Source organism: Triticum aestivum, chromosome 4D (genome assembly GCF_018294505.1).
Source record: "Triticum aestivum cultivar Chinese Spring chromosome 4D, IWGSC CS RefSeq v2.1, whole genome shotgun sequence".
Classification (NCBI taxonomy): domain Eukaryota; kingdom Viridiplantae; phylum Streptophyta; class Magnoliopsida; order Poales; family Poaceae; genus Triticum; species Triticum aestivum.
The window spans coordinates 477,689,547-477,702,568 of NC_057805.1; the positions used below are offsets into that span (position 1 = coordinate 477,689,547).

Genomic DNA, 13,022 nt, shown 5'->3' on the forward strand with positions numbered 1-13,022 from the left:
CAAAATAAGCATGTAAATTCACTATCATTGTATTGTCCCATTTGTTAAGGCAGGTCATTTAAATTATTTTCTCCTAGTATGTTTGATGAACATGTCCTACATCTAACGGGTGGCCTCAATGTGCATGCGTCACTATCTAAATGCTGTGATTCATTTGTCTTCAAAAAAAAATATAGTTCCATAACCTAGATCGATCAAAGTTCTAGGAAAAAATCAATTTAAAATTAGGGCTAAAGGTATTACCACAGTAGACTAAATAGAACATGGGCAAGAGGGAGAAGATGAGATCGCACTACCTTGAATCTGGACCGCAATTTCGAACTTGCCGTTGCGACCTCCTTGCTTTGCCACTACCGACCAGGCGAGCGTTGATGTTGTGATGCGCGAATGAGAGAGGGGTGGGAGCCTACAGGAGAGACCGTGGCGGCGTCGTGGAGAAGGGGCCATCCTATTTGGCGTCGTGCGCGCCACGAACACGCGCAATTTCAATAAAGTTCCTCGCTTCAAAAAAGTTCGTTGATTCAATAAATTATCATGAATTGGGAAGATTTTCATGCATTGCAAAATATATTTGCCAAAAAAGTATAAATGCAAGTGAATTCAAAATATTGTTCCTAAATTACAAAAATTGTTCGCCGCTTCTAAAAATGTTCACAATTAAGAGAAATTTACACGAATTTGCAGAAACAAATATTCTTGAATTGGGGAAATATTCACAATTGTTTTTTACTAATTTTAAATTATTTAGAAAACTTCACGAATTTTAAAACTGTAAATAAATTTTTAAAAAATCAACAAATTATAAAACATATTTGCAAATTTGAAAATTGTTCATGATTTTAAAAAATGTTCCTGAATTTAAAGATGCTCGCAAAATGGAAAATAAAGGAATATAAAATAATTAAATATTAGAAAAAGAAAAGTAAAGGAAAAAAGAAAAAGAAAAAATGAACAAGAAAACAAGATAAACGAAAAAGAGAATAAAAATAAAACAAAAACAGAAAGCCAAAAAAAGAAAAAAAATAACCAGGCAAAAAACAAAAGAATAACCAAGGAGGTTCTAGAACCTTCCGAAAACCGTTGGAAAACAATCAAAATTGGCCTGCGTGTGTGGGGTGTGCGCTAGGTCGCTACACAGCGACCCACACCAAATAGGAGTGGTGGTGGGGAAGTGAATCACAACAGAAAGGCATGTGCGGCCTGCTCCGTACAACGGTACGAGGCGCACATCAGACCGGTTTACCAGTGGGCCTTTATTGGGTTACTCGCGTTAAACGATTTTGTTGACTACCTCACTAAAAGGCTTCAACTTTCAGTGGGTGCAGCCTTGTCGTTTCGCTGGGTTCATACACATGACTATTCTATATGCGTGTGCATACAAGGAATTTTTTTGGCTTCACCTGAACCCAGCGCCTATACGCTGGCTTTGCCCCTAGTGCCCGAGTGCGGTATTATAGCGGTGTCATAGGAACGAGCGCCCATACTGATGCCCCTAGGACTAGCCGATGATCGGTGAACCTCCTTAACAGAACTCTGTGGCAAAAATTCTAGTTCTAATTTCTAGCAGGTTTTTAGGTTTTTAGTTGGTTTCCGAACATCACAAATGATAATCCTTTGAACCTTGTTATTTCGTTTTCAAAAATGTTCTTACATTTGAAATTATACATTTGTGAACATTTTGGAGACTCATGGACATTTAAAAAAAATTGCGCATTTTTGGAAAATAAAATGAAGAACTACAAACAAGTAAAAAGGCCAACAAAAATGGGCAATGAAAACAAGGAAAAACAAACACTAGGGTTTCTACGGAAACGTAATTGGACCGACCATTTGTCCCCATTTGTGTGTGATTGCCAGACAGTTTGTCGCTATGAGTAACAAATAGTGTACCGCTATGTCTTGCTTATAACGAGACCTACCAAGCTCTCACGTCATCCGCCTCAATTAACTGCCAGCCTAGGCGCGCAGGAGGCCACGGCCTCGTTTTTTCTCCTTTCTTTTCACGACCGCCGCGGCAGCGCCCCGATTTTGTATGACCGCGCCGCCTTTGAGTCGGCGTTCCTCCTCACGTGGACCCAACCATGAGCAACCCGGGCGACCGTATCAATGGTATGGTGCAAGTGGTGTGTTTGTGCCGCAGTATTTGTGTTTTATGTTTTTAAATAAATGTTGAGCAATTTTGTTTGTACTTCATCAGCCTCAGCTACACAGAATATATATACGCCTTAAAATTTCAGGTTTTCATTCCAGCTAGTTGCTACAAATTTAATCATTTTCATAGTGTTAGTGTGTTCCTAGTTTCTACCACTGCAAGACGATGGAAATATCACAACAGAAGTTGTTCATATTCTGAATGAAACAGAACTGTCAGGGGAGAGCGGCGGTAACAAAGGCAAGATGGTCATGGCTGGAACAAGATGGGCCGGTCCCACTCATGAGAGAGCAATGTAGAAAGCAGGGCCGGCCCTAGGGGGGGCGAACGGGGCGGCCGCCCCGGGCCCCCCAAATGTCAGGGGGCCCTCCCAGGTATCTGTATATACGTATACTTGGAGGGAAAAAAAAGAGAAGCCAAACTCAGCGACGACGCCTCAGGCCCTCAGCGTACATGAAAGAAAATGAGAAATGTGGGCCTGGCCCATGTTTCCACCTCGTACAGGCACAAAATGAGAAATGTGGGCCTGGCCCATGTTTCCACCTCGTACAGGCACAGGACGTGCACAGGAAAGCAATCGCTAGATTCACGGTTTCCTTTTCCTTCGGATCGTTCGGTCGTTCTTCCGCTGGCCGCTGTTCGTCTAATCGCCGTCTTCAACTCCGCGTCTCTGCGGCCTCTCACGAACGAGACGACGATGGCCGCCGACTGCAGCAGGCAGCAGGTACGTCTCTCCTCGCGCCCTATGCGGCTCTGTCATCTGCCCTCGCCCTTGTGCCCTATGCTGAATTGCTGATTCCCGAAATTTGCTAGGGCATAATATAGTACCTTATCTCTGTAATCTAATCTGGCTGTGTGCTAAATCCTCAATGATTTGATCGCCCAGCCAAGAATTCCCTATTGACCAGTTGATTCGGGAATCAGCTTTGTCATGATAATATTAGATGAAAATCTTCTATAATTAATCTAATGTTTTAATTAGCTTTGTGCTAATTGTAAAAGCTAATTGTTCCTTTCAATTTCAGCAAGGTAATTATTCCTTTCAGTTTCAAAAAGTTGAAATTATTGAAGAACTACCTGAGATCTACAATGTCGCAAGAGACGTTAAATGGCCTGGCAACTTGATGCATTGAGAAAAAATTGCTTGAAGAAATTGATATTGATACAATCATTACCGATTTTGCATCTCAAAATGTTGGAAGAAAATTTTGAAGGTAATATGTAATACATTATGTGATATGCACACTGATTTTGAATTTACTTAACTGTTTCCTTTGATACAATTATATCTACGTATGATGATTACTAGTTAGACAATTATACTAAGGGCCCCGGACTGTAGTTTCGCCCTGGGCCCCTGAAATCTCAGGACCGGCCCTGGTAGAAAGGTTCTTCATTTAGCCGTCACCCAGGGCGAAAAATAAAGCACAAGAATAATTCAGATAGAAAGGTGGGTAAACCGCTTGGCAGCTACTATATGCCTACAAACTGGGCTTTATGTCTTCTTTTGGAAAACTCAGGGCAAGGATGGAATGGTAAAAAGTAACAGTGAAGAGAGGAAAACAGGGCAAGGATGGAATGATAATGAGATGTGCAACGATGCACCTACAAATGCAGCAAACCTGATGTTAAATTTCAACACATATTTTACCAAAGCTTAAACATCAATTAAGCCACATTGCTGTCACATTGGCCTCAAATGAAAAGAAGATAAAAGGCCTGTTCTCTAAGTGGTCTCACAGACAGAGTCCATTAACTCTAGCTAATTGCATGTTTTAGGCTAATAACTCGAAAAGTGATCAATTTAGGCCATAAACTCGTTTAATTGATCAACTAGGGCCGTAACCGAATCGGACGAAGAAAAAACAGCCACGTGCCCATCACGTCAGCTCACCTTTGACCGCACACGAACTGACTAATATTTACAGGGGTTCAAAGTGAATCTCCAGAGCACGCCCCTCCAGAATCTGCAGAAATTCAAAGTGAAAACCAGGTTTCTGAGACCCAAACTGACAGTTGATACAAATATCTGTATACTGACCTGTTTGTTGAGGGCATAAACAGCATCACACGTTTCCTCCTCTGTTGCCATCGTCACAAAACCGAATCCCCGCAAACTCCAGGTTCCCCCTCTGCGCTCGTAGACGACTCTAGCATCGACCACTTTGCCATGCTTGCTGAACAACTCCTCCAACCAAGAGTCATCGACTTGCGACGGCAGATTGCCCACGTAGATTCTGAATGCAGACTTGGATTGATGGGAAGGAGTTTCCACCCGGGCGCCTCTCAGAGCTGCTTTGTGCACAATAAGAAGCATCCCAAACAATTTCTGTGCACATAAAAGGTCAATCAGAACTGCATTCTTTAGCACAAACTTATCTTATGTAGGATATGACTTACACATGACACTGACCTCGACAAAAAGAACAACTAAAAAATGAATTATAGTAATGAACACCCTCTCTCATGCGCATAGCATACGAATGAATAAGCTGGCAGAGAGTTAACAAAACGAAGAGGACGATGAATAAGTTGGCTTCAGATTAGATAATTGAGATTTCAGAATGACAAACTGGGAGCTATTGCAGGAAGCTGTGTTCCAATGTAAACTAGGAGCAGCCCAAGCATATAGTTCAACTATGACCACATGAGCTGTAGGTAAGATAGAACAGGTTCCCGATAACATGTTTTGGTGCGCACGCTCCATTGAGCCCACACACCAAAAATTCAATAAATGTTTTGAAAAAATATTACACGGGCGAATTACTATAATATGTGAGTTCGCAAAATTTCCCATAAATTTATGACTTTTGTTAAGCTGTCAAAGAAAAACTAGATACTCATGCATTTGTCATTTTGAACCATCTTTCTGGTTTCATTTGTGCAGGACACAAACTTTTTTTAAAGAAAATTTTAAACTCTTGATAGTAGTTTTTATAATTTACAGATATAGGGTACAGTGGAGCTCAGGCTCTCTAAACAGGTTCCTTCCAACTTTATTTAAATTCAGAAAAATATAAGGACACTAGCTCCATGGTATTATTTATCAAATGTACTCACAAAGCCATCGAACATCTCCACAGCCAGCTCAGCCTCCTCAACAGTACTCATGGTGACAAATCCATATCCACGGCTCTGGCCTGTTCCTCGGCTGTAAATAACCTAGGCATAAAAAATGTAGAAGTTGTGTTTCAGAACAAAGAGAAAACCAGACATACGCACGCCTGACAAATTAACAGCAGTAGCCGATACGAGTGGCAAAACATAAATCCGACATTGCGTGTAATCAACAGCATCTCCAGATAGCACAAACATCATTTGCAAACCAAAACAATATCGCAAAGCAATCTGGTGCAAATTCAACATATCACACAAGAAGCTTAGAAAGCAGCCACCTAGATTCTAGTAGATCTACCCTGTGAGCTTCAGCAGCGCACATCATGACATTACAATCATACAGGAAACTGCATCGTGTTGCAGAAGTGGTTACAGGGCCAATTTCAGCTGTGCATACATTATTAAGGAGTCAGAACTTAACACATTTTTTTCACATATCCATGAGCATACAAAGATAATGAAGAGCTAAGTGGCTTACCTCTGAGAACTCAACAACACCGGCTTGCTCAAAGAGCTTGGCGAGGTCCTCGCTGACAACGTCGTAGTGTAGGTTCCCTACGTACACCTTAGGCGTGCAATCTTCGTCTTCTTCCTCCTGGTATGGCTCTTGTTGGCAAGGGGTGGCGGTGCGAGTAACCCAAGCAGTGTGAGCATTGCCTCTACCTCTTTCAGCTCTTGTCAAATGAGATGCTCTTACTGCACCGACAGTTTGCCCTGCATTCAGTAAGACTGTAAGGAGTATATCTCTGTTAGTTTCGGTGCTCAGCATTCAGAAGAGAGCTTCCATTAGCAAGAGACTAGTGACTGAAACCTGGCATGGAAGATGGATGAGACTGTGGGTCTGAGACTTGATGATGTACATATTGCTGTGTGGATGGCGCCATTGGTGGGTGCACGGCATTCTGGTATTTTTCTGAATAAGATGCTGTCAGGCGCCCGAGCCTGAATGTCTGCCTCAGTATTTTCCAGCTCATTTCGTCATCGGTACCATGACAATGATCATCAGTCGAGAGACCTTTACCCCAATATTTGCATGGAGCTGGAACATCGCATACAAAACAGTAGCACTGCATTTGAAGAAACAAAAATCAAGTCACTGTTGTGCACACTACTCTGCTACGGGTATATTCATTGTGTCGTGATATATTGCCAACAGCATCAGGGAGTGACAATGGTTACTATAATCACAATGCTAAGTACTTACCATGGTACAATGCCTGACGTGAGAAGTAGTGCCAAAGGGCAAGCTAGAGCATAGATGGCGCGAGTGAGGGAAGTCCCTGCACGCTACCTGCAGAAGCATGGCCAATTGTTAATGCCAACAATCAAGGGGTGCCTGAGGTAAACCCTGGCATTATAGCATAACTCTTTTTAAAATTACATTTGACATGAATCGAAAAAGCGCAGATAGAGATAACCCAGGGTCAATACAAACAGGTGGACATGGAGACTTAAGCAAACCACTTGGAAATTTTACAGTTCATTTCTGTTTGTTCAGGGCGGACGGACGGCGTGAACTCTGATTCGATCCGGTTGTTCTTGAGGGAAGGTTGGCTAGAGATATCCTGGAAAAGTGCCAGCCCCTTTCGGTTCATAATGAGACGGGACTAATTCTATTTTTTTATTCTATAGATTATTTCGCTTAGTACTATGTATGAGATGAAAACCTCATGTAATGGAACGGAGATTTTTTGAATAGAATGGAATACTGCAATTTTAACCAGTTGCATAGTGTTTGAATAGAGGATGATGTCTTGCAGCAGCAGCAAACAAATAAATCACCTTTGTCAATCGATTCTAAAGTCACACCTGCGCCAACTTGCAACTAAATCAGCACAAATACTCGCACACTACAGCACATCTGATGACACCTCTATTCTGTAGATAACCCCCAATATAGGAAGGCACCGTGATGTACGGCATGCACAAATTCATAGTGGAAGGCACAAATACCTGGCCTTTCTCTGCAACGACCAGCAATTCATCCAAGCTGCCATCAAAGCCTGAACTCCCCTCCTGTTTCACAATGGCAACCGGCCCATCGGGGTCGCTGTCTAGGACCACGCAATCGCCGTCTTCCTCCTCCTCGCCATCGCACTTGCCCTTCTTCACCAACGCGAGATTGGAGCCCCCGGTCGGCCCTCCATCACCAAAACGCAACTTCCTGGCCACGGGGGCAGATCCGTCGCCCTCCTCCTCCTCGTCGGAGCTAATCACCACAACGTCCGGCACCGCGGGCCCCCTCCCCCTGCCCCCAGAATCCCTGGCTCGACCGGACGGAGGGCTCCGGGAAGCCAAGAAACCCTGGGCGAGGCCGCAGTAGCCCGAGCCGTCGGCGCGCGCCATGGATCCGGCCCGGTCGGAACCTCTGGCCCGGTCCGGTCCAGGAGCAGACGCGTCGGAAATGCAGCAGATCTTTGCTCACGGCGGCGACCGGCGGCGAGGAGAGTCTCTTCCTAGTTCTTCTTGAGAGGAAAGAAAACAGAGTAGCTCTGCTCCTCTGCGCCTGTTCTGTGCTGCTACGCGTATGGCTGGTGTGACGGCTGCGGGACCCACCACCACCTCTGATTTTTCTGAAATTCGAATGCACAGAGCCCGCCGTTTTTGTGAAGGTGGCGTGGGCCGACGGGCCTTTGCCGACCCGGGGACGATTCCCACAGTTCTACTCGCCCGCTGCATTGCGTCCACAAATTTACAAAATCACTAGTTGAGAGTACTCCTTATAAAAAAGATCACTCCCATCTTCCAGGATGTCATGCGCCACTTGTTGTAAAATCTGTGAGTTTCTTTTTTCATAGCTGCGTTTATTCAAAATGTTTATCTCTCATACCGTGTGTCTAAATCTCGACCTGTTTTTATCATTAGATTCCTCGTGTTGAGATCTTCAAAATAGATCTCATGTTGATAGCTTTTGACGAATTCTTTTAAAAAAAACAGGACTAAAAAAACAAACTAAGAGCATGTTTTTTTTTTTTGAAAGAGGCATGATCGTGCCTCTCGTGGAAGGAAAAAAAAGAAAGAAAACGTGTTTTTTCTGTTTCCGAGATGCACGGTCGTGCCTCTCGCGAAAGGAAAACCGTGCCTCTCACAGAAGGATAAAAAAAAAGAGAATGCATATTTTTCCGTTTCCGAGAGGTACGGCCGTGCCTCTCGTGAAAGTAAAACCGTGCCTTTCGCGGAAGTAAAAGAAAAAAAGAAAACATGTTTTTTTCTCGCATTTATTTTTCATCCAAAAGCTAAGAAGGACCGGTGAAAAACCAAAAGGCCGAAAAGAACCGAAACACTTCTAAAACCCCAAAAATGCGTGCTAAAAAATTCGGAGAAAACGCCGAGAGCGCGACCCCTGGCGGCGGCTGAGAGCGCTCTCAGCTCACCCCAAGTGATCATTGGGAGGCTCCCGAAGGAGCGATCGTTAACTAGTTGCTCTCACAAATTTACATTGGGAGCAATTTCAATAACCTAGTGTCACATAGAAAATGGGAGGAAAACATAGTAGTAAGTTGAACCCCTGGAACTAAAGGAACTAGAATTCCTATAAAATTCATGTGGAACGGTCCATTCTTTTTTAATTATTGGAACGGTCGTTTTCTAATGTTGCATTTGGATGTTTGTATTGGAGGCTTCTGTATTGAATTAGTTTTAGTTCCAATTCAGCGAGGAAGCTGTAATGTACATGAATATGAATTCGCTTGTTTGGATGCTAATTGAATTGGCTCATGGACTCTCAGTTAAGTTTCAATACCAACTTTTGTTTGGATGGCAAATTATGAATTTGGATAGTGCTTTGTTTTACAATATGCATCAAATCAAAATATGTACAATGTGTGACAATAATTGAATGATTATATAGAAATGGGTGACTATAATTCAATACAACCTAAAATATCATATGAAGTTACCCCGCAAAAAATGCACCATATGAAGTCACATCGCTGAGACCGCGCCCCGACCACGAAGAAGCCGGCATGTCCGCGGGCGCTGCTAGCATTGAGGAGGAGTAGTGCACGGTAGATTGCCGCCGCTCGTGTCCCAGGAAGGCCACCGCTCCTCCCGTCGACGCCAAGCTTGGTGGGCTCAACATCTTCAGCCGATTAGTCGCTTGACGGCGACGTGGAGGCAGACAGCTTCAGTTCTAATGGCTCTAGAGGCGGAACTGAAAAAGGCAAAGCTTCCGTTCTCTTGGTCCATGGCCGGACACAGGGACAGGACGCCGGCGATCATTTAGATTAGGTATTAATTATAATCCAGAGCCTGCTTAGGACTGCTTTGATGTATTTGTAATGAAATATGTCATGTTTATATGAAATCAGGCCGTGTTTATATGAAATCTGGACTTGCTTGAACGAATTTCGTCCGGTTGGTTTGAGTTGTTGTCAAAATGTATGCGGCTGGCGTTGGATGGCTGCCTCTGCATCTGTGTCCGCAGACTCCCCCCCCCCCCCCCCCCCCCCCACAACAGGATGCTCAGAGGTGGGTGGAGAAAAAGCTCAAAAGGCATACTTCCTGCCCCCCCCCCCCCCCACCCACCCATCCACGGACGGATGCAAGAGATTTTTTGCGGATTGCCGTTGAAGATGCCCTTAGGGTGCGTTTAGTTTGGGAACAAAGTGAAATGAAATGTCATGGTTCCATTCCACTAGAATGGGTTGGTTCCGTACTTGTGTTTGGTATGGGCAGTTCGAAAGAATGCAACGGTTACATTTTGGTGTGTAGTTTCAGACATGGAATGGAATGCGTTTGTTCATCTCTCCGTTTGTGTGGTTGTGATTATGTACAATATGTTGGTCTTTGGCATTAAACATAAACAAGACACATATTTAGAGGTAAAAAAGATCGTCAACACAACAGATCTTTCAATTGTAAATGATCGTATATGCCCAAATCAAGTTACATATCCCTGTCAGCCATCAGCAACACTTAGCCGTAGAACATCATCGCTTTTCTGTCATCTGCATACAAAACATCAAATTCAGTAGGAGCACAGCAACTCAGCAAGCAACAGCAGGAGCATCACGACACACAACAATAGGAACAAGTTCAGGCCATCAGCAGCAAGGGGCGGCCAGGAGCAGGACGCACGCAAGGGTGGCCACGAGCAGGACACACGCGGGGGCGCCGCCGGCAAGAGAAAGCAGCAGCGCCACGACATGGGTCCGACGGCGCACGAGCACGCAAGTCCGGCAAGAGAAAGCAGCGCAGCAGCGCCATGAGTGGGGCAGTGGGGGACTGTGGGCGGAGGACCTACGGGCTACCGGAGATGGACCTTGACGGATCCGACGGACCCTCAGAGCATCTACGGCCGTACCTCTCAAACCCGTCTCGTACGCTCGACCGGGCCGCCTGAGCACTGGCCGGTCACGATTTTTTGATCCAGACGGGCCCCTCAAACGCCTGGGCTAACCGGCACTCCTCATATTCAGCCCAAAAAGGGGCGGATATAGAGCGCCCGAGCGCGCCCACCACGTCGGTCTAACGGCGGGGTCTCACGCGGAAACGCCCGGAAACCCGGTGGTCCGACGGACGCTGTGTCCATCGCCGCGGTGTAAATGCCGTGTGGCGCCGCTCAAGACCAAATCCGGCTATTTAAGTCGGCCGGCGTCCCGCAACCCTAACCAATCCCCCTCCCCCTCTGCGCCGCCAGTCCGAGCCCATCCACCTCCTCCCTCTCCCACTCCAGCGCTCTGCCCACGGTCCGATGCTCCGCCCATGCTCCGGGACTCCGCCATGGTCCGGAGCAAGATCACCTACTACGCCATGCTGACGCTGGAGCACCGCTACGAGATCTAGCAGGAGACCCGGGTGAGGCAAGCCGCGCGCGCCGCCCGCATCGCTGCCAGGCTGCCTCCGAACTCACCAGAGCCGGTGGAGGAGGAGGAGCAGCCGGGAGAAGAGGAGGAGGAGGAGGAGATGGCTTCGATGGAGGTAGAGGAGCCGGACCAGCAGGTGCCGACCTTCAACATGGAGCAGGCGGAGGCAGAGTTCGCTGTCGCCCAGTCCAACGAGATGGCGGAGCAACAGGCCATCCTGGAGTCCATCCAGGATGAGGCCTATGTGGAGGCCAACCGGGCGTTCCTCCGGCAGGAGCAGGTGGAGTCCGACGCACTCTTCGCCGAGCTCGACGCGGAGACACAGACGAAGGAGGCCGGAGCGGAGCAGCCGGAGGAGCCGGAGCTGCAGCTGCTGCCCGTGCTGCCGGAGCCGAGCACGGAAATCGTCGTGATCTCTGGCGAGGAGTAGTTAGGATAGACGTAGTACGTAGGTTCTACTTCATTTTGCATGTCTTTGTACAGATATAAGAATCTAGTATGAGATGTCCGGGCAACAAGTGAAATTTGAGGCATCCCCGCTCACTGCACGCGGACGCGCCCGGACGCGTCCGCGCGCATTTGATGGGCCATATTTGTCATATGCGACTGTAGAGGCTCTTAGTTCACCAAAATGAAGAAACTACGGTATGGGTGTGTGCACGCGCATCTCATCATACTTGTGCTTCGGAAAAATAATTATTTTGGGCAATTAACTAGAGTAATAATGATTGCGCTCTGATGATATATATCTCAATATCAATTCACATGGTTGTTTGCCAAAAACAATAGTTGTAGTACTGGTTACAAGGATTCAAATGTGGAAGCGGAACGGTTCCACAACTCACGAAAAATAACAACGGAGTACGGATCGAAAGCAAATCTTATTCGGCGCCAGTGAGCAGTACGCGTCCGTTAATGGGCCGGGCAAGTGAACTCGGACGGGCACGTCTTGCCGCAGTGGTTGAGGAGGAGGCTGATGTCCACAGGCACGTTGAGGTGGATGCCGAGTACGTTTGCCCTGACGGCGGTGCAGAGGCAGACGGCGGCGTCAAGGTCGACCAACCCCTGGAGCAGCGGGCAGCACTCGTCGCGCGCCGGAACGCCGACCTTGAGGCCGAGCAGGCCGCCGAGAACATTGGCGCACACCCTCAGCTTTAGCGCGTCGATAGAGCACTGCCCGCCGTGGCCGTGCGCCCCTCCTCCATGGTACGGCGGCGGAACAACAACGGGCGGCGTCGGCACGACGACTGGCGGCTGGCAATAGGGTCCGCAGCCGTGCGCGGCGACGGAGGAGAGGACGATGCTCAGGGCGACGAAGATGGCAGCTTTGGATGTCATTGTGAGCGTGTGCTTGAGTGGGATAGCTACTAGTGCTTTTGGTTTGGGATGCATGAGAGCTTGGAGAGAGTGTTGTATTTATAGCCGGGGGATATGGATGCGTGCATGCATGGGATCGAACTGTTTGCGTAGTCGCTTAGGCATGTGTACATGATCATACGTGGCCATGTGCGATTCGATCGGCTTCGAGACTGCTAGGTTGTCCTCTGGGTGTATCACTAGTTTGATACGGCGAGATTTTAGCATGATCAGGGACTGATGGTTTTGGAATATTAATCCTGAAGATAAGGCAACAAGTTAAGCAATAACCTTGCATGTTCATCCATGTTAGGCATAGTTTTAAGTTTTTTCGAGAGAAATTTCCAATTTAAGTATCATCAATCATGGCAATACAGAGAACACAAGAGGTAATAAAAATTACAACCAGGTGATCTATGGACCATCTATCGACGACTACAACCACTAGAGCGAGTCGAAGGCGTGCCGCCGTCATCGCCCCTCCCTCACCGGAGCCCGGCAAACCAATATAGTTTTAAGTTAATCAACCCACAGTACATATCCCGCAATACCAAAATACCGGGGCTTCATGCAAAAGTGATAGTTTTAAT

General features: G+C 46.6%; 2 protein-coding genes and 1 long non-coding RNA gene across 4 annotated transcripts; 1 reads left to right on the top strand and 2 right to left on the bottom strand.

The window, feature by feature from the left end:
- The first annotated feature begins 2,720 nt into the window (after positions 1 to 2,720).
- On the top strand, positions 2,721 to 6,969 carry LOC123098783 (uncharacterized). The gene is made up of 3 exons (XR_006447978.1): positions 2,721 to 2,876; positions 3,178 to 3,366; positions 6,768 to 6,969. It is a non-coding gene; the product is annotated as an uncharacterized lncRNA (long non-coding RNA).
- Positions 3,729 to 7,826, bottom strand: LOC123098782 (nucleolysin TIAR). 2 transcript variants are annotated; one of them, XM_044520859.1, is made up of 7 exons: positions 7,223 to 7,826; positions 6,474 to 6,560; positions 6,081 to 6,336; positions 5,748 to 5,983; positions 5,213 to 5,314; positions 4,194 to 4,481; positions 3,729 to 4,119 (listed from the first exon to the last, which is right to left on the bottom strand). In XM_044520859.1, the coding sequence occupies exons 1-7, from the start codon at positions 7,613 to 7,615 to the stop codon at positions 4,075 to 4,077; spliced, it is 1,407 nt and encodes a 468-aa protein (XP_044376794.1). In that variant the 5' UTR covers positions 7,616 to 7,826; the 3' UTR covers positions 3,729 to 4,074. The 2 variants fall into 2 exon arrangements, with proteins under 2 accessions (XP_044376794.1, XP_044376793.1); XM_044520858.1 differs by having other exon boundaries at positions 5,748 to 5,998; positions 7,223 to 7,824.
- A 3,964-nt stretch (positions 7,827 to 11,790) lies between these two features.
- LOC123100404 (cortical cell-delineating protein) lies at positions 11,791 to 12,449 on the bottom strand. Its single transcript, XM_044522344.1, has one exon. It carries the CDS (start codon positions 12,412 to 12,414, stop codon positions 11,989 to 11,991), a length of 426 nt encoding a protein of 141 aa, XP_044378279.1. The 5' UTR covers positions 12,415 to 12,449; the 3' UTR covers positions 11,791 to 11,988.
- Between the last annotated feature and the right edge of the window lie 573 nt (positions 12,450 to 13,022).

What these genes read in the sequence shown, in the direction of transcription:
- LOC123098782 (XM_044520858.1), bottom strand. Translation starts at nt 7,615, where the DNA reads ATGGCGCGCGCCGACGGCTCGGGCTACTGCGGCCTCGCCCAGGGTTTC. An exon ending in GTGTTGTTGAGTTCTCAGAG is followed by an intron (nt 5,315 to 5,747) that starts GTAAGCCACTTA and finishes TTTTATGCCTAG; the next exon opens with GTTATTTACAGCCGAGGAAC. An exon ending in TTTATGCCCTCAACAAACAG is followed by an intron (nt 4,120 to 4,193) that starts GTCAGTATACAG and finishes GAATTTCTGCAG; the next exon opens with ATTCTGGAGGGGCGTGCTCT.
- LOC123100404 (XM_044522344.1), bottom strand. Translation starts at nt 12,414, where the DNA reads ATGACATCCAAAGCTGCCATCTTCGTCGCCCTGAGCATCGTCCTCTCC.